The sequence below is a fragment of the Euprymna scolopes genome, chromosome 7, assembly GCF_053919585.1.
Source record: "Euprymna scolopes isolate OS-2025 chromosome 7, ASM5391958v1, whole genome shotgun sequence".
NCBI classification, from domain to species: domain Eukaryota; kingdom Metazoa; phylum Mollusca; class Cephalopoda; order Sepiida; family Sepiolidae; genus Euprymna; species Euprymna scolopes.
The window spans coordinates 123,969,182-123,996,470 of record NC_136488.1 but is presented as its reverse complement, the minus strand read 5'-3'; the positions used below and the strand labels follow the sequence as shown (position 1 = coordinate 123,996,470).

The 27,289-nt window shown below is 31.0% G+C and overlaps 1 protein-coding gene across 2 annotated transcripts in view; it reads left to right on the top strand.

Moving 5' to 3' along the window:
* Nucleotides 1–252: 252 nt before the first annotated feature.
* The window catches only part of LOC145279922 (menorin-like), a 32,928-nt gene continuing 5,891 nt past the window's right edge, over nucleotides 253–27,289 (top strand). The window contains exons 1-5 of one of the 2 annotated variants that reach the window (XM_080131490.1): nucleotides 253–471; nucleotides 4,269–4,427; nucleotides 10,104–10,327; nucleotides 16,063–17,215; nucleotides 19,021–19,064. In XM_080131490.1, the coding sequence (XP_079987616.1) occupies nucleotides 342–471; nucleotides 4,269–4,427; nucleotides 10,104–10,327; nucleotides 16,063–17,190 (1,641 nt within the window). In that variant the 5' untranslated portion in view covers nucleotides 253–341 and the 3' untranslated portion in view covers nucleotides 17,191–17,215; nucleotides 19,021–19,064. Of the gene's footprint in view, nucleotides 472–4,268; nucleotides 4,428–10,103; nucleotides 10,328–16,062; nucleotides 17,216–19,020; nucleotides 19,111–27,289 lie in introns of both variants that reach the window. The other variant, XM_080131489.1, reaches the window with a different exon arrangement.

Below are 27,289 nucleotides of genomic sequence, written 5' to 3'. Positions count from 1 at the left end.
CTTCTTTGACCGATATTCGATTATCACGCCGTAAAAATAAATTTCTTTTGATTGTTTTTAAGATTATTTTCTCTAAAGATTTATAAGATAATACACACATATAGATATATATATATATATATATATATATTACTGCCGTCAAAACGAATAAAATGATTATTAATAAACGCATTTATTAATGTAATATTTAAAAAATATCTATAAAAAAAAAAAATTAAAAAAATGCTCCTTCGAAGTTCTGACATTCAGGGTATAAACAATTAGAAAAAGAAAAGAGCGCCGTACCCCACCCCAAACTAAAACATGGGTTTCGTATTTATTACCTACAAACCGTTCAAAAGATGGCGTTCGACATAATGCAGTTGAAAATATCACAAATAATGTCGGCGCCCAAACTCCTAAAGAAGTCGATTTTTGCCAGATTTCTTTTGTTTTTAATCTTGTTACTTATCTGGGTGTATATTAATGGAGGTTGGTATCACATATTCTTGCCACACGCAGGCAAAATATTATTGTTGTCATTCTGACAAATATAAAACAACACTCGAAACGACTTGTTGTCTAATAGGATTGCGAATAATTATTTAATTTTAATGATCGCATTTCAAAAGAAAGGATTATTTTTGGTAAACGTTACTGTTGGCGACATAAAATATTTTAAAGCAGATACATTTGGGATGTCAAAAAATATTATTTTGGTTTATCTACTTATTTGTGACATGTTTACGTTAAAAATTAATATTTAATCGCCGTTATAAAGGTTCTGTCATTATTGGTGAATAAACAGCCCGGTGCCAATAAAACAAGATGCCTGGCAGTGGCCCCCTTATTCACAAGTAATAATTACGGAACTAAAATTAAGAGATATTCCCATAATATATATATATATATATATATATATATATATATATATATATATATATATATAGTAAATTGAATTTCAGTTAAAAAAAAATTATTTTAATAACCTAAATTGAGATGAGTTACCTTTACGACGTCCCAAATTATCTTCAAAAGACAATCTTTTTTTTTTTTTAATATATATATATTTTTTGTCGTATTCGATTCTATCGCTCTTTCTCACGTTAATGTATTTTATTTTAACTATTAAAATTGGCATAAAAAACGATGTCAAATTAAATTTTTAAGAATATTATTTTTAAGAATATAATTTTTTTACATCTTAAATTAAACTGAAATTTTAAAACTACAAATAATGACCGCCTTTTAAAAAAGAGAATTTAGGACGCGGAAACTCTACACAACCTAACTCACCTTTCTATTTTTACAGGTGCTTTTTTGTGTTTTTTTTACCGTGAAATATTTTGTTCATTTTATTTCTTAGTCATTAAATTAATTCTAAATTCAACACGTAATGAAAGTTCAACTTGTGTTTTATTATGAGCAATGTCAATAATAGTAATTGTTTTTTTTATTTGTTAAAAAAGTGCGATAATTTTGCTTTTTATGTAAAAATACTTTTTAATCCTATTTTTTTTTTTTTATTCATTTAAATTTTAAACTTTTCTTCATAATCAAAGGCCAGAAATATAGAATAAGAAAAAGAAATTAAAAGGCCCAAAATCTCAAAATAAAAATCAAGGTAAGAAGGCGTCGACCAACACGCACTCTTACCGGAACAGGTTTTGTTTAAAAGGCAACGCATGTAATTCTGTTTTATTTTTGTGTATTATTATTATTATTATTATTATTGGTCAGTGGTTTTATTGCTTTCTAATTTCACTTTGTAATCTTTTTTTGGGTTTGTATTACTGTACACATAGATTCGAAAAAGTTGTCAAAAAACAAATATATAACAAATAAATGTTATCAAAGGCAAGATAAGTTACTTTTCTACCAAACTGGATATAATTTTCGTGCTTTTATTCATTTTAACATGTTTATTCAGCTCGAAAAGCATACAGTGTTTACCGATGTATTGGAAAATTCAAAATGGCGCCCGACTCTGTCTTTAATACGGTAAGTTCGGGAAAAAGTGTTATAAATAACAAACTAGACAAAATACTGTTAGAAATTTTCGCTCAATATATGTTACCGTGACATAACTTGACATATATTCGGTAGTTTTTTAATAGTATTTTGTCTAGTTTATTATTTATAACACCTTTCCCCAAACTTACCGTGTTAAAGATAAAGTCGGGCGCCATTTTGAATTTTCAAATACATTGGTAAACAATGTACGTTTTTTCAAGCTGAATAAACATGTTACATTGAATAAAAACACAAAAAATATATCCAGTTTGGTAGAAAAGTAACTTATCTTGCCTTTGATAACATTTATTTGTTATATATTTGTTTTTTTGACAACTTTTTTGAATCTGTGTACAGTAATACAACCCCCTTTTTTTTCCTTTAGTTAAGGAGAGGGGAACAGTAATAAATACTGATTAAACTGAAATTGAAAAAAAAAAATTAATTTTTAAAATTTTATTTATTTATTTTATTTATTTATTTTTTTCAACAATTGTTGCTTTATTATATCCCCCCCCCCTTCGCTAAGAATTAGAATTTTTAACACATTTTATTTTCCCAGCAAGTTGGGTCTTCAATAATCATTTCCGTTTTAATGTAAACTCTAATAGAGGCTTTATTGGTTTATTCCTACTTCAGTCACGTAAATTATTTAGGGTCTGATATTATGCTGATATTTATTTCAGTGAAATAGATTTCGGCATAGTTTAGGCAGTTTATTTTGGCAATCATATACATTGATGTCAGACAACAAGGCGATAAAAAAAATTGTGTGAATGATGAAAAAAAGATTTGTTTAATATTATTAAATGAAAAATCATTTCAAGTTAAAATCTGCTTAGTATTACACATGTAATCTGAAGAAAATCGCGTTTAAATTGTGTAAATATACTAGAATAATCCAAATTTTGGTAAATTTTATACTTGAGTTCCACCTTAACATTTTCCTTTTAAAATGACGACTTTATAAGTTTTCGGATATGCTGAAAACGAATATCGCATTTAAATTTTCTGCAGATTAGTAGTTTTCCGGATATTAAGCAATGTAATTCCTTATGTTAAAAGTGGTGGTGGCCATTGTTGTACACGCAAGCACGCATATTTCTGTTAAGGTCATGGGTGTTGGTATACGATTCATCCTTGTTGGACAGCTTATGATTGGTGTCCGATGTTGACAATGGAACAAAATGGTGGCTGCTTCTGGTTCCTGGTACCATGTCTCCCCTGGCAAATTTTGCCCCCAGAAACTTTCTCATTTCTTTTCTCACTTCTATACTTCTATCAAAGAACTTGATCGCAAACATCTTCAGGTAAACTTCAAGAATGGCTTTATAGTCCAGGATCTGATTATTCAGAGGATGTCGAAACGGCCATTTAGGTGCATGCCATTTTACTAAACCACCAATTTCATCACAAGGGGATTTTTCATGGCTTGTAGTATATCAAAAGTTCTGTTTATACAAAAACATAAATGTAAAGTTTTCATAATTTTTATATTGACCCATACAACCATTATTAAAATAAGTAATTTTGTTGAATGAGGCAGTAATGCATGAATACAGTCAACCATAATTGTCTTGATTTGATACACAAATGCCATATCGTCGTTATTGTCATCAGAAATACAACATGATCAAAGATGCTTTAGTGTTGCATCAGAATCTCAGTAGTAAAACACTATACGGTGCAGGGTGCAATATTCCTTGCTTCAGTAAAAACATTAGACTCCGTCTTGTATAAAAAAAAAAATTGGTAGTTTTCTACAAAGTTCCCAAGAAAAAAAACGCATTCGTACAAAAATTCTTTCTTTTTTTATTAAATTATCTAATTTGACAGGGGAAATAGTAACCTTAGTAGAAGTTATTGTCCGCAATTATGATGAGTTAAACAGAGTTGAGAGAAAAAAGATAATGAAATATCAAGGTCTTTTCTTGATGTTGTCCAACTGATATATATTTTAGTATTATCTTGTGTGTCTAAACTATTTAGAAAAACAGTCATTTATTACTACCTCTGTTTTAATGGATGATGTTAAAAAATGATGACAGGGTGCAAGATAATAAGTCGGTAAACACGATCCATAGTTTTCATAGTATACTAAATGTACCCGTGATCTATATGTGGAAAAAAAAAAAACACCTTAGGGAAACAAACGTTGACTCGACCTTTGTATCATAATAGATAATATACAAGTGCATCTTAATGTTGCTTAATTATGACAATCCAAGAGGAACCAATGCTTGAATCAAATTTATATTTTATTATTTTTCTACCAGGACTTCTACCTAGTTTCCTACGTCGAAGACTTCCAGTTCTACGGGTAGGACCAGAAGTGAACATCCTTTATTATTTTGAAGATGCTAAACGGGATGGCAGTAAAATTCGATGGTCAAGGGCCACAAATACTGAAAAGAAATTGAAGCAAGCTTTGACTGGTCAGTATCCTCTTATTTTGTTTTTTACATTTCTTTCGTGCATATATGGGACACTTGGACCTTTGTATTTCACTGGTTAATGTTAAATAACTTTTTCACATTTTCACTATCTTTCTCTCTCTCTCTGTCTTTCTCTCTCTCTCTCTCTCTCTATATATATATATATATATATATATATATATATTTGGTAAAACTGGTAATTAGTAAAAACCTTAAGAGAGTGCTCAATACTATTGCAGAGCAAATATTTGTTTTATTATTTTTATTACCGTTTTATCTGTTTGGCTACATATGTTTCAGATGTTGGACCATGTTTACGATCCGACAGCTTCGTCAGGCCTTGCAGAAGTGGTTGTTAGTCATTGGAAAAAAGGTGTTTTTAGAAGAAAAAAAAACGAAGAAAGAAAAGGGGAGGGGGGGGAGGCGGGTGTTGACAATATTTCAGTTTTGAAGGTTCAAGATACATTCGATTGTATTGTGTGTGTAGGGGTAGCAGATTCAGGTAGGCGTGGGTGGAGATATATGGATATAGTGAGGGGGAGGTGGAGAGAGGATGATAAAGAGAAGAGTGAGGAGGGGGGAAGTTTCAATATTTTGGTTTTAAATTTTAACTGGCTTTTGGTTTTCTCGCAAGGTATATTAAATAGATGTGAGAGGGGGAGAACGCGAGGGAAAGAGAGTTAGAGGGAAAGGGAGAGAGAGGGAAAGGGTTAGTGTAGATGTCATTTTTACTTTTGACATGTATGATGTTCATTTGAGGGTTTGTCGTTGTACATTGGTTTGTTCCTTGCTGTTTATAATGGGTTTATTTTATATTACATAGGTTAACACATGCGCACATTCGCACATATACACATATATAGATATGTACATTTTAGGTAACCACATACAGACACATACGTACATGCACATATATATATCGACAAAGTAAATGCAGACATATATGGGTTCATAAGTAGACATGCACACACATATACACAATTCTTATACATGTATGTACACTCATAAAAGTATATAGGCACATATACACATATATATGCACATATATACACAGGCCCACTTATATAAGTATATGTGGGGATAAGGTCTTAAGTAAGAATTAGATGTATATACACACATACACATACATATGCATCCACTCTTGCACATGTATATGCAATTACATAAATATAGATATTAATAAGTGTTAATAAAATTATAAGCACATAGACACATATAGGCACACACATACAATTATATACATACATATATATATATAAATATATATGAACAAATGATTAATAAAACATGTTAAAAGACATCTTGAAAAAGAGTTAAAAACATATTTAATTTTAAAAAGGAAGCACAAGATAAGTGGATAGTCCTTAATCTGCAGAGTTTCGAAGAAATACTCTCCTTCTCATCAGAGGGCAGGAATTAGCAAAATGCGGGATCGGATTTTGCATGTAAAAGTATTTAATGAAACTACAAGTAAGTCACAGATCTTACTTGGTTAAAAAAAGGGTGAGGTAAGGGGAGTAGGAGGTAAAAGAAAAATGATAAAAAGATTTCACATGAATGGATAGTCCGGTGAAGGGTAAAAAATCCAAGAATGGTAAAATCCAAACACGGTCGAATTAAAAATTTCCAATCCAACAGGTAAATTCCAAATGGTCCAAAATGATCCAAAAGGCAGAATTCCTTGGAAAAAATCACAAATGGAATGAGTTCCAAATCATTAAAAGAAAAGTTCAAATGTGCACAGAAAAAGCACTGGAGAGAATATTTAAAACACGTCTGCCAAGGCCGGAGGAATCAAGTAAATTAAGGTTTAAAAAAAAAAAAAAAAACCCGGAAAAACGGTGAAAGTTTAAATTTGAAAAGCAAGGTCAAACTGACCCAGACAAAAAGCTCTATTTCCTTTTCGGTTTTATTGAGCTTTTACATCTGGTTGAGATTACTTGTAAATATTAACTCTTTAATATTTATAATATATTTTAAGTTTACTATTTTGATTACCTTGGTAAACTTATTGTAATTTTTATTTCTTTATATAAATATATATATATATATTTATACACACATCCGTATACATATTCATATATATATACATACATGTCCATATTTATACTAAGTAAATAAGGTAAAGAGGAACAAATAGACAATAATAGATAAATGAATAAGAATAATAATAATATAAAAGAAAAGGAAAGAAAAATATAAAATTTAAAAATGACTAACAACCACTTCTGCAAGGCCTGACGAAGCTGTCGGATCGTAAATATGATCCAACATCGGAAACATGTAGCCAAACAGATAAAATGGTAATAAAAAAATAAAACATATATACATATATATATATATATATATATATATATACTAGCAGATGCATCCGGTATTGCCCGATATTAAATATAATATTAAATTCCTTAAAAAAAATGATATAAAAACTGAGACATAGGCATGCGAGTATTATGTTTTTTCTAAATAGTTCACTTCTTGTAAGTGAGTGAAAGAAAAATACACAAGCTGAGATCGAAACCAAAACCTAAAGACAGTGAGTCAAGTATGATAACCATTAGGCCAGCTAGCCACAATCTTTAAAAAGTGTTTTCAAATTTACTTATTCTTAACATAAGGAAGTTGTCATGTGAACAATTTGTGCATGCGCAGTCGTAAAACAGTTGACAGATAAAAAACCCGATGACTTCCTCAAGTACCAATATTTCAATTTTGACCCCTTAACAGCCCTTTTTTCTGAATGAAAACTGATTAAAATTTTCCACATATCTGAATATCCTATATACCAAATTTCAAGTCTATAGGTCAAAAATTTGTTGCGTATGTAGGCTGAGAATTATCCTCACACACACAGTCTCACTTATATAGATAAGTATGCATAAAAAATTAATGCGAAAAGTATGAAAGTTTATATCTTTTCTTTATTCATTTTTATTGGGTGACGTATAGGAATATAAAGTGTCTTTTGAAAAAAAACTTTTTTCAAAGAACAAAATTTTTAAAATTCATGTAATGAAGGGATATGCATGTACAGGGGGGAGGTGTTAGGAGGAGACGGTATAGCCAATGAGAAGGTGCCGTGTAAACCTTATATATATATATATATACATGTGTGTGTGTGTCAATGTGAGTTATGGTAATATTTGAAGGACTTTCAAAAATAGGTTGAAATACGACTTCTCCATTTTTATCCTTTGTTTTTAGAGAGCTTGCAACCTTTATGGGGTTTTTTTTAAGAGCTCACTTTTTTCTTTTTTTCTATAATGTTGAATGGTTCAGAGTCATCTGACGAAGTCTCATTAACTAAAACAGATGGCTGTTTGTAGTGACCAAATGTATCGTTTTACCTTTGAATAATAATAATAATATATATATATATAAAATAAAAAGTCTTGTAGGATGTTAGTAAAGAATATAGGTAAGGGAGCTATCGTTTTGCATTAATGGAAGGTTTATTGTATATTGTGTTGAGGGTGGAGTCCTGATGCAGTTATTTGAATATCTGCTTGAGAGTTGTGTAGATTTTTAGTATATCTATCTGTATATCTATAAAAGTGAGAATGTGTAAGTGTGAGGACAATTCTCAACCTATATACTTCACAAAATTTTGATCGACAGACTTGTAATTTGGTATATAGGATATTCACATATTCCTTTCACATGTAAAGCAATGTTATGGACACTTGCTATTTTGCATTTTGCTGGCTTTCCTATCGTTTTAAAAACATTCCACTATTCACATGATCCTGTTATATCTTATGTATCAAGTAAAGTTAGAACTTCCCCTATTTCTTTGTCCGGTATATCTCTTAATACAAGTTACATAAATAAATTTGGATTCACATGGGGTTTATTCTTTTATTGGTACATGCTTTCAAGAAAAAAAAATGTTTGTTTGAATTCACCAATATTTATATTTTATCCACTCAGCCGTTTTCTCTTAGTAATTTCAACATAGAAGTAGGAGTGATTACCCCCCCTCCCAGTAGTAAGTCCTCATCCTTCAATTCAAAACACCATATGGGAAATATGTTTGAAATCTAATTAGGATCACTGTTTCATATTAGACCATCCATCTGTCCACTTTATATTAATTGCTACACCAATCAGCTTCCTGCTTCCAACTCATACCACGGTTATTGCAAAACACTTTCTAAACATTTTTGATTTCAGGTTACAAATAAGACACAAACGTCCACAATTTTCTTTCCAATGGTATGCGTAGAATATGCATAACAAAACATCTGATTCACTTCATTTTAATCTGACTTTTTGTACAAATTATTTGTTTACTCTTTTAATCAAACTTTGTGATACATTTCATCTGATAAAGAAACCATTTCACTGGAAATTGTAGGAGAATTTTGAATCTATCATTTGCGATCATAACAATATATTTACAGTTCATTTAAATTGAATAAACAAATGAAAGGATGAAAAATAAGATTGCTTCCATATTGAATTAACATTTCACCGACGTAAAGATTATATTAAACAACTAAGACAATGGCCGAAACTTTAGAAAACAATCTTCAGTCTGTAGTAGAATGCGGACGTAAATGGATCATTTAATGCTGCTAAGACTAAGCTATTTTCCTTTAACGATTGCAAGAAACTTTCTCAAACACCGATTGCTATGACTAATACCACGATCTGAGAGCTCATTATTCAAACTACTCGGCTTAACATTCATAAGCAACATGAGCTGAAACATACATTGGAGACATTGCCAAGGCTGCTGCAAAGAAGATGGGTTTTCTCTACTTTGCGAGGAACCGACTCATACCTGATGGTATCCTGTATCTCTACAAATCCGCCAGTTGCTCATGCATAGAGTATTGTTTTCACATCTGGGCTGGTGCATCCACCACTAATCTCTCCCTCTTAGACATAGACTAAAAGAGAGTTTTCAATCTAACAGATCCTTCATTATTAATCAAGCTTGACTCTCTATCCTATTGTCGCAGTGTTGCATTCCTGTACCTGTTTTATAAGTACTTTAATGGAATGTCCTCTGACGACCTCATAGTATTTGCACCTCCTCAATGTATAGACCCCCAACTAACCCAACAACTAGCAAAATTCCACCTCTTCACTGTAGAGGTCCCTAGATGCTTACTCTAATAATTTCTTCCTTCAAACTGCAAGACCTTGGAATTCCCTCCTGCTATGCAGAAATTTAAATGATATACGAACAGACTGCTCAACTCCCTACATAGTGCTTTTGTAGGCATGGCCTTGCATAGTAGCTCCTTACATTCGAGTAGCAATATGCCTAGCTTGGGGTGAAAAAGAGTTAAAAAAATAAAGAGAAGGGGAGACTGTTCGATTTGTAAAAAAAATTGTGTTTCCTTCTTTAATAATTTTGGTTCTGATATTAAAAGATGTTAGAAGAATTTAAATTTTGGTTCTGATATTAAAAGATGTTAGAAGAATTTAAATTTTGGTTCTGATATTAAAAGATGTTAGAAGAATTTAAATTTTGATTCTGATATTAAGACGTTAGAAGAATTTAAATTTTGGTTCTGATATTAAAAGACGTTAGAAGAATTTAAATTTTGGTTCTGATATTAAAAGACGTTAGAAGAATTTGAAGATTGTTGCCTATTGATCTTTTGATTCAATGTTAAATTTGTTTGAATAAATGTTTAATATTTCAATTTTAACTTCCAACAGGTCCCTACGACATGATCGAAGCTGATGTAATATTGAAGGGCCAAGGTACGCCGAAGCAAGCCCTAACTCCAATAATTTCTGATCTTCCTATTGTTGATGGAGATTTCACTTTGAAAATGTGGCTCCAGCAAGTGAAGAAGTTTACAAAGGGAATCAAACTGGATTTCCGAACTATCGATGCCGTCGAAATGTCTCTTCAATTGCTAAAAGGAATGAAAGATGAGGTAAGACCGGAATGATATGAAATACCTGCGGAGGTGATACAGATAATTATACAAAAGTACAATATAGTTAAATGCAATAGAAATATAGAACAGGAACATGGCAGAAACAAAGCAAAGCAGTAATAAAATATAGTATTTTTAGTATATAATTTTTATTTGCTAAAAACGTAGACATGTTTGAACATGGTGATCCTATCATGCCACCGACATTCCTTTCTGCATTGCAACCACGTTTAGTACAAATAAACTTCAGGTATGTAAAGAGTGTCTTTTAGAGGCGGCAAACTTCTGTCATCTAAGCTTCAACCTCTGTCTCATCGACGAAATGTAGCATCCCTCTGCTTGTTTTACAAGTATTTTACTGATGGATTCTCTGACGAACTACAAGCCCTTGTACCCCCTCAACGTAAATACCCTTGACAAACCCAACAAACAGCAAAGTCCCACTCCTACACAGTAGAGATCCCTAGATATAAGAAAGCCTTCTTCTCCAGAACTGCTAGACTTTGGAATTCCCTTCCGGGTTCCTGCTTTCCCAACTGTACTGACATGCAGAAGCTCAAGTGTAATGTGAACAGACAATTTGCTGCTCAACTCCCTACATAGTATCTCTGCAACTTATGTCCTTGATAGTAGCCCCCTACATCAAAGTGGCACTGTGCCTTGTTTGGGGTGAAAAATGTAATAAAATAAAAAAAAAAAAAACCTCCTTTTTCTTTAATTGCAGATTTGGCAACAATTGGTTACTTTGGGTTCAGCTTGGTTTGTCAATTCACTCGAGCAGTGTTTGCAAATTGTGCAAATTTTATTTCATTTACATTTGATGAATAAATAATTTCATGCAATGAGCCTGACAAAGTTTTCCGAAGTCTAGAGAAGCATTTCTTGTCTTTAAGCAATGTTTGAAGAGTTTTGTAAGATCTGGTTTCAGTTGCAGCTTTTAATCACTATGATTGGAATGCTCTGACGAACTACAAGTGTGTACAGGGGAGGAGGTGTTAGGAGGAGAGGGTTCTTGATAAGTGTGGCAACATCCCAGGCAGATACATGGATGTTGTTCAGAGTATTTTCAGTCTTAGGGAAAATTCAGGAGGTAGGCAGTCCTGATCACAAAAGATGGAGTTTGATGCAAAATTCTTTGCCAAAAGTTTGACTTTTGTCAGATGCTTACAAAATCAATTCAGGTCCATTGATGATGGCTTTGATAGAGGTCATGCGTCTGTTCCGGACTCTGTTTGTTATTTGTCAAAATTCATGGGAACCAACCTCTTCTCTGCTACTTTAGACTTAACGGATTGAGCATGTGACTCGTTGCATTTTCTATAACCCTTTTGCAATGGTTGCTGGTAGCTTAAAAATAGCTTTAGTTTAAAACATCTATTTCATTGAAAGCAATTGAAATAATGGTTTCTGTGTACAATGGAAGAGACATATTCTGTTTGTTTGGTTTCTATTAGAATTTATTGGAGGTTATGAAACTCTATGCTAATGGTTAACCAATCAGTTAAATCGGATGTGATAGAGGACACATTCTTTTTAAAATTGGAATGCAGAGGTATTTCTGATATGAATCATCTGAGACTGCTTCATCCAGTCAATGAGTATCGATAAACTGTGCAATGTAGAGGGACATCAGAAGTCTTGTACTTAGGTTTGATTTTAATTGAATGATCAGAAGGTCCCAGCGAATGATGGATGAGCACATTTCAGGGCAAGTTGCTAGAAAAATATCAAGAAGACTTGAAAATTGTCAGTTAACATCACATATGTGAGTGCGTTTGTTAACAATCTAGACCATAAGCTAGAGAGAAATCATGACAAAACCTCCACTCATCATCTGTCGGGTTTGAGTGGGTAGCCATTGAACATTGTGAACATTGAAATCTCTACAAATATGAATGTTGGGAATTATTTTAAGGTTTGGGTTCTTGACTATTAATTATTGGCAATTTGTCAATGCAGAGGTACACAATTGGGTAGTTATAAAGATCAACTGTTTCTCCAAAAAATTTGAATAAAATTAGTGCATAGGACATAGTATATGTCTGTCTGTCTCTCTCTCTCTCTCCCTCTCTCTCTCTCTCTCTCTCTCTCTATATATATATATGTTTATATATATATATATATATATATGTTTATATATATATATATATATATATATATATATATATATATACCTTTTCGGTTTTATTGAGCTTTTACATCTGGCTGAGTTTATTTTACTTGTAAATATTAACTCTTTAATATTTATAATATATTTTAAGTTTACCATTTTGATTACCTTGGTAAACTTATTGTAATTTTTATTATATATATATATATATATATATAAGAGAGAGCGATAAATGACCTTGTCTATGTGTATGCAGAACAGTCTCTACCAAACTACTCTGCCAATTTTTGATCTGCGGACTTGAAACTTGATATAAATGGTATTCGGACTTGTGGAACAGATTGAATTGTTTTTAGCCGGTAAAAATAGCTGCTAAGGGGTCAGAATTGGAATTTGGAAGGCGTAAATTGACTTAAAGTATGCACAGATATAAATTTATACGTTAAAGTTGGTTAATTTTTAAAGTTTTAATATCCATCTGTTCTTGGCGAAGATGGCAACAAATAATACTGGAGCACTGAATGTTTTGGTTTCAATTCTGTCTGACAGCATCCAAGTCAAACTTTTTTTTTTAACTTTTGAAATCACTATGATGTATTGGGTACAATATAATAATTACTAGAAAATGGGCTCTATAATAATAAATCCAAAATCAACATAAATTAAAATATCATATTAAAGTGTACTTTATGACCAGGCATGCCAGGTGGCATGCTAGTATAAGATTATGACACTAAGAACAGTTTAGATATAAAATCAATATATTATTACAAAGTAATGGGGGGGGGGGCCGTTTTCATACTTTTTTCGTCTTGAGCGATAGAAAAAAAGAAAGAATATGGTGGCATCCCGTATTTTATGAAAAATCACGATTCTTGTAGCATATTTACACATTTCAAATGTTTTTTTTTTAAGATTACATGCATAATAGTAAATAGATTTTAACTCAAAATGGTTCCTCATTTAATATTTAAAACAACAATACAAAACCATTGTTATCGCCTATACAAAATTTTTATCGCATTATGTTTGCACTGTCAATCTTTATTTTTACCCACATTTGGAGCATATTAATAAATGGCAATAAAATAAAGACTGTTGGACATTCATAACTGACACTTGGTGGATAAGTCAGACAGAGACTGATATTTATTTGTACCAAATATGGTTTCATTGTAAAAAGGATAGTGGATTTTAACAATTCCATACACAACATTTTCTTCTTTTTTTTTAGTCACCCTATATATAATAGACCAACACTAATCTTTGAAACAGTAATTTTCATTTTATTATTTGTTTCACATTTTTGATATGAGTAACTCAATTAAAAGTTTTATAACCAAACAATTTATTTTTTAATTTGAATTAAAAATTTTCCCTGGTAGAGTTATGCATATCAGCCATGTTGTTTGCTTTTGTGTTGAAGTAAGAAAAAAAAAATATTTTGACGTTTGAGTTATCCGATTTTTCACATTTTTGATGAACTTCTTTGAAAAGTCAGAGCTAAATAATCCACAAGCACATCTAGTCTCTGGCAACTCTTGCCAAAAATCTGGACAGAAGAACTATCTTCAGTCTAGCTTTAATTTTTGCTGGAAAGAATGCAAAGAATCTTTGAAGCAGTGATAGTGATGGATGAAAAGTTTTGTTTTTGTGTGTTTTGAGATTTGATTTGTATTTAATGAAATTCAGAAAGGCTTGTATTTGGAATAATAAATTAAATCATGGTTGTGATTAACTTGATTCATTAAAAGTAAAACTTTTAGGATTGGAAATAAAAAAAAAAATTTTTTTGGGGGGGGGGGGTAACCAAATACTTTTGACTGGTGTGTATATATATATATATATATATATATATATAAGGTCTAATCAAACAGAAGCCCTCTATTGTCTTTAACAAGATTTGTTTGTTTAAATGAAAGAATGCTGGCTACCTAAATACACACAATTTATATATATATATATATATATATATAGAGAGAGAGAGAGTGAGAAAGATAAGTGAGTATATCATTATTATTATTATTACTCTCTAGGAGGTTTCACACAGATCATCAGAGATTACTCACTGATGACAATATATATATATATATATAGAGAGAGAGAGATATTATTTGTTTTGGTTTTTACGATGCGTTTCAAATGAATTCAATTATTTACGAAAGTGCATTTTTACCTAAATGCGAGTTGAGAATAATTTTGCTTTTAACTAATTGGGGAGCGGCATATATACTGTTTTTAAAATAGAGTTATCAAATGACACGTGTTTCGTCGTCTATGACTCATCTATATGAATTAGTGAAATAATGAAACAAAAGTAAAATACTTTACAAGTTTATTATAATCATCAGATTTTTTAAGAAGAAATTAAACATGAGAATGTCCTTTTAATTCATGATTCTTCCAAGAATTTACTCTTATCTGGTATGTATTAATTTGAAAAACTCTGCAAACAATTTTGTTAAAGCAAAAATATTCAAAAATTGTTTTCAGTAATGAGTAAGAGAGTCATCTCAGTAGGTACTGCCATTTTTCAAAAGACCGTGTTGACCCTCTAGTCCTCGAGAGAGACAATGTATCAGTGAAATTGTTAAAAAAGTCTGATTGGAATAGATATATTGGTGGAGAATCTTGGATTCTAGTAGAACCCAGGAAAGATTCAAAAATAAAAAAAATATATGAAAATTGAGCATATATGTAGGAGCATTATGCTACAAAATAACTTTATATATATATATATATATATATATATATATATATATATATATATATATATTCAGGTTTGAGGTGTTCCAAAGTCAGAACTAATGAAGATAACGAGGTTTTTAAATAGTGCTCAATAAAAAGAGCAAAATATTTTTTATTATTTGAAGTAAACAGTTACATATGGTCGCTACAAATAGCCATCTGTTTCAGTCAAAGAGACTTCATCAGGCAACCTGGTACCTCTTGACGCCAAAAAGAAAAATGAAAAATGCTTTTTGGCGTCGAGAGGTTCCAGGTCGCCTGATGAAGTCTCTTTAACTGAAACAGATGGCTATTTGTAGCGACCATATGTAATTGTTTACCACAAATAATAAAATATATAGTGAATAAATGACAAAAAACTATATTCCAAAATTCATGATGTTGACCATCTTAGAATTTATTCCTTTAATTCAGTTGACATTTAAATTCTTGACAGTATCTGTTTTGTTATGCAAAATCAATCACTTTATTATATCAATTAGTGAATCTATTATGCCCTTAGCTCATCAGAAGAAATGGCAACAATCAATCCGTCAAAAGGAAGTAAAGTGCATTGTGACATGATTTAAATCAGAAAATTGGAAGAGAAGCTGTAAATACCTTATAATGTTTCCATTACGCCATTTTGAATTTAAAAAATAAAGTCAGTAAACCCAACTATTCGTACTAACATTCTCTGTTAATTCATGAATATTCTATCACAATGTTCTATTTAATAATCATTAAATTTATTAATTCTAATTGATGTTTGCATACTTATGAAAATAATATCATTAATTATAAACTATTATACACGTTTGCATATACGAAACTAAACTAAAAAAAATGTGGGCGTGTATATAATAATATAACATGTTTTTCTCTTCTGTTGTAGTTGAAAATTCCTATTTGGCTTCAAGCAGACATTCTTCGTGGTCCATTTAGCAGCCGTCCTCCAGTTGACCCCACCCGATTTCTGCGTAACATACGAACCCTTTTCCCATCCTGTACACTATCTCTTGGCTGGACTACCGGGTACCACACCGATGTCAGTCAGTCTGGCTACACATGGGATATGGTGCTGGACATGCATGACCTGATGCGCAAATGGGAAATCACTCAGCCCCTTGTATTTTCCGTGCGTTTGTCTCTCATTGCAAACTCTATACCCCAGCTGAAGTGGCTCTGTGATACGACCCAAGCATCGTTACTTGTTTGGAATGACAATGAGGACACCCCAGTCTTGGAGAACATCATGTATGTCGCCTACCGTTTTCCACCTGAAAAGTCATTTTTTGATTTCACTGACTCTTACCTCCAGAGTCATCTCAGTAGGTACCGTCATTTTTCAAAAGACCGTGTTGACCCTCTTGTTCTTCAGAGAGACAATGTAAAGTTCAACCCTTATGCTTGGGTTAAGATGGGACTGTACATTGAGGAGAACTCAATCCTCCCAAGTTCAGAATCTCTCGTCCTTAGGAGTCCAGCTGTTTACATTGTAAGCATCAGTAAATTCAGTGCTGTGAAATCTCTGTACCTCAAGGGAAGAGTCCATTTTCTAAACCGTAAAAAGAAAGATGCCATGGCTGGTGAAACGGGCATCAGCATATACCTAAGAAGTGTTTCTTATTCTGACTATGAGAAAATCGGAGGCATCCGCTGTTTCATTGGTGTCATGGGTGATATAGAAATCTCGGGCCGTCACTTGGCACAACATATTCCAGATTTTACCAAGAGTGCTCGAATCACACCAGGAACTGCAAACTGTTACCGATTCAGTGTTGTCGATCTTGGAAATGAAGTAGTTATGGAGGTGAACACCTTACACGATTGTGATACGTTGGCCAGTGTGAAAGTGGAAGATGCTCCCCAGCTAACTGTGAGGGCAAAAATCCCTGATAAGCTGCACAGTGGTCAACACCCGTACATAATCAAGCTGGAAGACAACAAAAGAGTTGCTGTCATTGATGAACTTATCGTGCATCACTCGTACAAGAATCTGCCACCAAAAAAAAAACATTAACGATTTTCCTCTCGTGACACAAAAGGTAATTCATTTTTAATCGGTTTTTGTTTTATTTTTTTATTTATTTATTTCAGCATAAGTGGGTGGGGGTGAGGGGGGGGCTCTTTTTTTATATTTATTCTTCTCTTCTTTTTTTCTTTCTTTTTCTTCGTTCTCTTTTACTTTTATGTCTACATTTTCTCTTTTTTTAGTTTTCTTTTTTCTTTCAACTTTTTATTTTATTTATTTTTTTTTTTTTGCCGGATGGAGGGGTGGGATTGCTCTTAATTTTTTTCATCTCTTCTTTTTCCTTCTTTTATGTCTACTTTTCCTTTTTTTTAATTTTTTTCATCTTTTTCTTTTCCTACTTCCTTTCTTTAATTTTCTTTCCTCTCATTATCTTTTTTTGTTTTCTTTCTCTTTTCTTATTTCTTTTCTCCTTCTTTTCTGCTTCTCTTGTTTTTTTCTATCCCATTTTTCTTATCCTCTCTTTCATTTTCTTACTTTTTCTTTGTAATCTCGCCATTTTCCTCTTGTATTAAATTCCTACAAATCGCACATTAACAGTCAACCTTCTCATTCTTTTTATTATTATTTACTCACTAGGAGTAGTCACACAGGCCATCATTTCTCTTTGAGAACAACTCATGGTGTTCTCCGGAGTCCTAGCGACAAGTCTCCTCAGATTTCCAGTACTCTCCACCTCTGTCGATAACCATTGCAGATGAATTTGTGTTATCACAACAGCTGCTTACCATTGATTTCTCGGTGGTGGCGACCATTGGTCTTCACTGGAATTTGGATGGTAAAAAGCCTCCCTAAGGTCCCAGTCCTCTTTGCACTCATCCAACAGAGGTCTGGCTAGTGCTTTCTTTTTTTGGTCTTTCCATCCTCCTTGACCTTCCTCAATATTTGGTGTGGTGTAAGTTTTTGGTGACACACACACAAAAAAAAAGGTGGTGGTGGTTGGGGGGGGGTAACTTATAAATTTACAGTTCCAGTTTTCATGAGTGCATATGATGCTCCTCTGTGTTTTACATTTGTAGCATTTTCTGTATGTCAAATTTAGTTTATGTGCATTAGTCTCTGCATTCAAAAGTTTTCCTTTATGTTTCAGTAGTTTTCATTACTGTTATCTGCTGTATCTTCTGAGCCATCCCTATTATTATTATTATTTTTATTGTTATTATTTGTATTATTATTTTTATTATTATTATTATTATTATTATTTGCATTTTTATTTTTTTTATTATTATTATTATTATTATTATTTGTATTTTTATTATTATTATTAGTATTATTTTTATTGTTATTATTTGTATTATTATTGTTATTATTATTGTTATTATTTGTATTATTATTGTTATTTGTATTATTATTTTTATTATTATTTTATTGTTATTATTTGTATTGTTATTATTATTGTTATTATTTGTATTATTATTTGTATTATTATTGTTATTATTATTGTTATTATTTGTATTATTATTATTATTTTTATTGTTATTATTTGTATTATTATTATTATTATTTGTATTTTTATTATTATTATTGTTATTATTTGTATTTTTATTATTATTATTATTATTATTTGTATTTTTATTATTATTATTATTATTTTTATTGTTATTATTTGTATTATTATTATTATTATTATTATTGTTATTATTTGTATTATTATTATTATTGTTATTATTATTATTTTTATTGTTATTATTTGTATTATTATTATTATTATTATTATTGTTATTATTTGTATTATTATTGTTATTATTTGTATTATTATTATTGTTATTTTTATTGTTATTATTTGTATTATTATTATTTTTATTATTATTATTATTTTAGTGCATTCCTACAAGCAGAAGTGGTCGGCAGTCTTCAACAGATATGTGAGTGGCAACAAGTCTCCTCTGTGATCCAGCATAATCTTTGTGTGTGAGTGTGCACATGCGTGTGCCCTTCTGCTGATGTTTTTATTATTTTTCACTGTATTTTCACCAAAAGATGTCACTATTATTATTATTATTATTATTATTATTATTATTATTATTACAATATGTCCATCAGAGAGTTAATCTTTGACTATAACTAAAACTCAGAAACTACATTACAATAAGTTTTACCTGTTCTCTATTTATAGGCTCCAAAAGTATTTAACAAAATTGTATCAAATTTGAAACCTGCCAGGTGTGTCATGCAGGTGGTGAAACGTTAATACTGCTACTATTACTTTTGCAAAAAGCAACACACACTTATAGATTCCAAAACTATTTACCAAAATTCCACCAAATTTTGCATGAAGAAGCTTTCACATGCTGAATGCATCATAGCGAATCAAAATGATACTATTATTACTACTGCTGCTGCTACTACCACTACCTATACTACTACTAATAATAAGAGACACTTAGAGCTTCTAAAAGTATTGGCCAGAATTGCACTAAAATTATCACAAACGAACCCTTGGGAAACCAGGTGTGCCATAGGGTCAAATTTATTACACCAGTACAACAACTTAGTTGTAGATTGTTAATTTGAACACTATGATACACCTAACATTCCAAGGGCTTTTCATAAACACTTATAAGTTGCCAAACTATGGAACTGCACCAAATTTGACTTTAAAATTAATCATGCTTATGATGATGCTCAATATTCTTCTGCATAGGCAAGAATAAACGTCTTTGGGAAACTTTTAGTGAAATAACAAATGAGTTAAATGTTTATATAATGTGTAGAAAAAAACATTTAGATTGAAGACAAATATTTATTGTCTACATAATAGATTCTACAACCATATGTGTCCTCTGGATGCAAATATTTAACATTAGAAAGATTACATCTTTCTTTTTTATGCATTTTTAATAAACAAAGCTGTTTCTTATATGCATGAAAATAAAACAGTAAAATTAAAAAAAAAACAAAAATCAATAATACTGCATAAATATTTATTAAAACCAATTTTGTTTTTCTAAATCATGATGTAAACTAGACATCCCATTTACTATGATAAGCTATATATATATATATTTTATTGATGTAAACAAATTTACATAGTCATGACACTGGACATAATAATGTTTCTGACAAATAGTCTGTCAAAACCAAAAGTCCTTGTCAGGCGACTTAATAAATGGTTTCTTTCCACAGAAGAAACCAGTCCTCAAATCAAAGGTGTGAGGACTGGTTTCTTCTGTGGAAAGTAGCCATTTATAAACTCACCTGACGAGGACTTTTGGTTTTAACTAACAATTTGTCCGAAACATTAGCATGTCCAGTGTCATAACCATGTAAATTTGTATTAATTTTGTATTATTAATAAAAATATATCTTGCTCTTCTTTTATTGAGCACTCTTAATAATCTTGTTAAATTCATTAGTTATCACTCTTGAATATCTTTAACCTGATATATATATATATATATATATATATATATATATATATATATATATATATTGTTTAATAGCATGGAGTGTTTTTGCTTAATAGTCTATTTTTTGTAATTTTTTCATTTTTTTGTACGGTTGTTCTTATATCTCAATCGAATTTGTGTAAGAAAGTTCTGCAGTCGTTTTCGTTCATCTGTTTTTGTTTTTGTTTTGTTTTTTGTGCAAGTATTTTCAACTGATTTTCTTCAGTCGTCTTCAGGCAGTTATTGATTACTGTTTCGTTTAAAATTTGGATGCTTTTATATGCTTCAGTTCAAATTACATTTAAATTACTTGAAATAGTGAAGCGTCTCGTGTGTAAAAAAAAAAAATGTTTTTAATGTGTTAAGAACATGACTAAAATAAATGTACAATGGTTTACAAGTGTGATTTACGGAATGGTATGAAAGTTTGTGTTTTAAATTTATCAATTTACATTACAACGTATATATAGATATACATATGTAACTATATGTGCGCGCACACACACACACACATATATATATTGGATGGTTATGTACACAGGCACTTTAACATGTCATGACTGTTTTCAAAATTTATATTGTTAATTTTTGGCTGTTTAGCTCTTATATACACTGCTTCCAGCATTTTTAGATAGAATAAATTCATTATCACAACCAGCTACACCACAACTTTAAATCAGATGATAAGGTACTAAGGAATATATATCCCCAGTCAATAATACTAAGATCAAATTTATAATCTACTACAAGAAATTAACAACTGCTAACCTTATAATTAAAAATAAAACTTCCCAGAGAACAAAATCAGTCAACAAAACCAATGTAGTCTATCAATTCAAATGCCCTTTGGGAGAATGCATCTCCAAAAACAAAAACACCAATAGCTACATTGGACATACAGCGAACACATTGTCCAGACAATTTACATCTTTCAGATACAAGCTCGATTTGCCAACATCTAAAGCAACATGGCTGCCCACATTCCCAATTTAGAAAATGTTGAAAACACAAAAATCATTCATATGAATCCAAATGTAAAAAGACTAAAAATACTGGAAGCACTGTATATAAGAGCTAAACAGGTAAAAATTGACAATGTAAATTTTGAAAACAGTAATAACATTTTAAAGTGCTTGGGTACATAACCATCCAATATATATATGCACATATAGTTAGATATGTATATCTACATATATGTTGTGATGTAAATTTATAAATTAATTAAATAAAAAAAAAACTAAATTCCATACCATTTTGTAAATCACACTTTTAAACCATTGTACATTTATTTTAGCCACGTTCTTAACATGTTAAAATGTATTTTTTACACAAGACATTTCACTATTTCAAGTAACTTAAATGTAATAAAAGCATTCAGATTTTAAACAAAACAGTAATCAAAAACTGCCTGAAGATGACTGAAGAAAATCAGTTGAAAGTACTTGCAAGAAAAAAAAAACAGACAGACGAAATAACTATGGAACTTTCTTAAACAAATTCAACTGAAATATAAGAACGACCATACAAAAAATGGAAAAATTACAACAAAAGACGATTAAGCAAAAACACTCTGTGCTATTTAACAATATCTGTCTAAATGAAAACATGCTGCCTAAATACGTAAAATATATATGGCGGATAGGTACAGTTTATTTCATTCAATAATTGCAAGAAACCCTCTCTACCACCTATAGCAATGACCAACGACTCTTTATCTGAGAGTACATTTTTCAAACTCCTTGGCCTAACGTTCACAGGAAACATGAGTTGGAACAATTACATTGAAGGCATTGCCAGGGCCGCTGCAAGAAAGGTGGGCTCTCTCTACCGTGCTAGACAACTACTAACACCCGAAAGTATCCTGTACCTTTATAAGGCCACCATTCGCCCATGTATGGAGTATTGCTGTCACATCTGGGCTGGTGCATCTGCTTCTAGTCTCTTGCACCTTGACAAGGTTCAAAAGAGAGTCGCAAACCTGATAGGCCCTGAACTGGCATCTAAGCTTCAGCCTCTGTCCCATCGACGAAATGTTGCATCCCTCTGCCTTTTCTACAAGTATTTTAGTGGTGAATGCTCTGACGAACTGCAATCACTTGTGCCCCCACGATGTGAGCACCCTCGACAAACCCGACAGGCTGCTAAATCCCACCCCCACACTGTAGAGATCCCTAGATGTAAAAGATCTTTTTACTCCAATAGTTTCTTCCCCAGAACCGCTAGACTCTGGAATTCCATTCCAGGTCCCTGCTTCTCCAACAGTACTGACGTGCAGAAGTTCAAGTGTAACGTGAACCGACATCTTGCTGCCCAAATCCCTACATAGTACCCCAGTAGTTGTTGCCCCTGATAGTAGCCCCCTACACCAAAGTGGCAATTTGCCTTGTTTGGGGTGAAAATGTAATAAAAAAAAAAATATATATATATATATATAATAAACTGTACCTATCTGCCATTGCTTAGTGATGTCATTTTAGTTTTTAATTTTATTTGTTTGTACATTTTTAAAATTAAATCGGAAAAGAAATAAACTGTTAGTTATAAGGCAGAAAACTATTATATTCTTCAACCACAAAAGTGTGTTATCCCCCTTAGTTTATTTTTATTTTTAAGTGATTATTTAAAAATGTTTCATGTTACCCTTGGTCTGTTTTAGTTGGATGAAGTCATTTTTTCCCCTAGTGACATATGTTATATTGCCGATAACCTGTCACAAGAATAATTAATGAAAATTCGCTTGTCAGAAGTAAAGCTTAATTTGTCAGCTTAAATGCTATTTAGGTCTGCCTTTGGAAGTTTAACAAGATAACTTTACATGTTAGAATAGAAACATTTCATGCATTTATATATTTATATATGTTAATGACAGTTGTAATGAATTAAATCTATCTCTATATAGAAAGTAATGGTAACATTAAAATGTGGTGATAATTCTCGGTTTCAAAATAAAGCAAAATGCTTGAGAAATGTGACATAGTTTCTGTCACAGGCTGTCATCAAATCTTCATTATGATAATAATTATTATAAAATATAAAATTATTAGTATAAAGCATGCTATTTATAGTAACATTATTTGGCTGCACATTTGCAAACATTTTAACATTTTGGTCAAATCGATGGATAGCCAGACCTCTTCAGGCTAAAATCTTTTCTTTACGCCAACATTAGGTGTGTGTGTGTATATATATATATATATATATATAATCTCCAGTGCTGGCCTGAAGAGATCGTACTATCCATGGATTTGACGAAAACATGTTCCAAATATTTATTTTTCTTATCAAATTTTTTCAGCATTTAAAAATTTTGGGCAAATTTTTTTACACATCTGTTTTGTTACACAGAAACAATCAAATTATTATTATGTCAATATTGAATCTTTTCATGAGCATATTCTTCAGAAAAAAAATAGAATTTTTTTTTCACTTAGAAAGAATTATGCATGACAACTTAATGTCTAAAAAATGAAATTCTATAGTGTGTTTACTTTGGCTGTCATTTTGGAATCCATTAAATAAATTAAATATTTGGAACTTGGAATGTAGCTATACTGTTATTATTTTATATATGCTCTATGTTTAATTAACATTGAACTTCTAAACTAAAAGGATTGGTATAGACAAAGATTGAACTATAATTGAAAAAAAAAAAACATATATAATCAATAAGTTATTATTAATTAAAAAAGTTGTTATTATTATTATTAAAAATGAACAAGTAAATAAAAAATAAATAAATGTGACTTATGATTGTCTTGGTGAAAAATGAAACCTGATGCAAATCTTAAATCTATGGCATCATGTCAAAGCTATAAGTATTTTGTTAAGGTAATGTTTTAAGCTCTATTTAAGAAAATCTAATTAGGTCAGTTGGTAGAATCTCAGACTGAAATTTTTAATGTTCTTATTTCCAGTCTTGGTATCCACTTTATTTGTTGGGATTTTTTTTTTTTTTGCTATTATTCATCATTTCTAAAAGTAATTAAGATCTGATATTTTGAAAGGTGACAAATTTTGCAACGTATTTATTATGCTTTAAAAATATTGGCAGACAGACGAAATCTTTATTATATAAGATGAATCTTATAAAGTTTATGCTTGCATACACAAATGAATGTGATGAAGATATTCATCAAATTCATTAAAAACAGATGCATGTCCTCTTAACAGTCCCGTGTTCTACTTGTGATAGACCATCTGAATCTCGGATCAGACAACCATATGAAGACTCATCAGTAGAAATTGTCAGACAACCAAAAGGATAAATACATATAAACATATATATAAACATATATATGAATCACAGAAATAAATTGTCATAAAGTATTTCAGTAATTGTTGGTGGTTAAGGAACTTAAAAAAAGCCATGGTTAAGAGTAAAATGTTTCTGGAAAACAAATGTCTTTTTTCTGACTATTAAAGGAGTATCAGCTGAAGTGAGACGTTAATCATTTATACATGTTTAGATATGTCTATATATATTCATATATGTTTAGATATAGCATCATGGTAAGAGTCTTTGCAAATGAGCTTTGAGATTGAGATTCAATGTTTAGTCGAATCATATCAAAGACTTAAAAACTGGTACTTGATGCTCTCTTGCTAAACATTCTGCGTTGTAAGGGGAGGAGCAAGGGTAAGTGGAGTAATCCTGAGAATAGAGTAGTGCCCTTCCCTACATCTTGGTGTAGCAGCTAATGAAGGGGGAGCCTTTGGGCCGCCCTCAACTATAATCATCCACTTAGCTTAGCTTTACATAGGTTTGTTTGGGATAAACTCTTAAACTAATTAACTAAACATTATGAATTTTGGAGCACAGCTGTAAAGTTGAGTAATGTGAGTTATATTTAGTTTTAGCTTTATGTAAGCACTTCATCAACTTTGAAATACCTCCGATTTTTGTTTTTTTTAATTTTAACCATAGGTCTTAAACTGAAAAGATATTTCTTTATGCCTAAAAGCAATTAACATGTCCCTAGAAAAAATGACCTCTCTCTCTCTCTCTCTCTCTCTTTATATATATATATATATATATATATATATATAGAGAGAGAGAGAGAGAGAGAGAGAGAGGTCATTTTTTTCTGGAGACATTCTAGAATGATTTGTTCTAGATAGCCACTGTAAATGGAAGATTCTGACAGTAAGTCATGTCTGAAAAGAAGTTATTTTCAGGGCGATTTTTTTTTTTTTTTTTTTTTGTACATGGAAAGAATGGTTTTCTGGGAATCAAAAAGATCTCAATTTTGGGTTTAGATTTTTATACACAAAAAAAAAACAAATGAAAAATTTTTTTTAACTATTGTCTCTTTTCACACTTTGCCAGAAGTTGTAAATGTATAGAAGTAATTGCAAAAGAAGATGTACCATGACTTATCGAACAAAATAAGTCGAAAAAAAAGGAAAATCTTTTTTTTTTTAATTTTCAAGATTAACGAATTGCTTTCTCAGAATGAAGTGTTTATATACATTGGTCTTTATTGTTATATAATACATTGAACCAAATAACTCATTCTCATATATTAGGTTGGTCCAAAAATTATGTTTTTTGATGTTCAAATATATAAAAACATTATTTTTGCACCAACCTAATATATATGGTGTGTTAGGTCCGTGTATGTGTCTATATATATATATATATATATATATACATTGTGTATATTTAGGCAGCATATTCTCCTTTAAGCATATGTTGTTAAACAGCACAGCATTTTCTTGTTTGACAATTTTCCGTTTTATTTTTTCCAGTTTTCGAATAATCCTTCGTGTGTTATATGTAAAATGGTGTAAAAGTGTTCCGTAGTCTGCGAGCGCTTTCGGCGTTTCCGCCATCGTCTGGCTGGTTATATAAAAAGTCGTTTTAAAATTACGTCGAATGATAAGGTCGTGTTTTAAAATTACATCGTACTATAAGATCGTTTTTGACTATTTATATACAAATTTATTGGACAGTTTTTTTGTTTTTTTTATATATACATTAACAGAGGCATTTTTAAAATATTTTTGCTGGATTCATAATTTATATTGTTTATTTTGGGTTGTCTCACTTTTATATACAATGCCTCCAACACCTTCAGTCTCCTAACGTTAGAGTCTGTTTGTAAAATTTTGGTATTTTCTACCATGATGTTTCTAAATTGAGAATGCTGGCAGCCATGTTTTATAAAATGTTGCGCGATAGAGCTAGTATCGGAAAGATGAAGCGTTAGTCTACGGGACAACGTGTTGGTAGTATGACCAATGTAAGAGGAACAGTTAGAGATACACTCTCCTATTGGGCAATTAAATTGATAAATTACATTGTTCTTTTCCAACACTTTGTCCGCTTGCAAAATATTGTTATTAATTACGAGATTAGTCGTTTTCTGTTTTTTATAATAGATAATGAACTTCAACCCTCTACCGCTGCTGGGAGATACGTATCGTCGAATTATGTCTTTTAAGACCCTTTCGTCTATGTGATAGTTTTTATGCAACTGGTTACAGTAAAATATATTTATGGGTGACGGATTATTATCCCTTTCCCTACCAGCAGCATGACTTAAATTGTTAATAAACAATTTAATTTCTTTATCCACTAGAAAGTTTGGAAAATGATTATTTATCAGTACCTGTTTTATGTTTCTTAATTCACTGTAGAAGATTGTTTTACTAGATGAAATCATTTTTGCCCGTTGGATAAGGTTTTTTTATTATTGCTA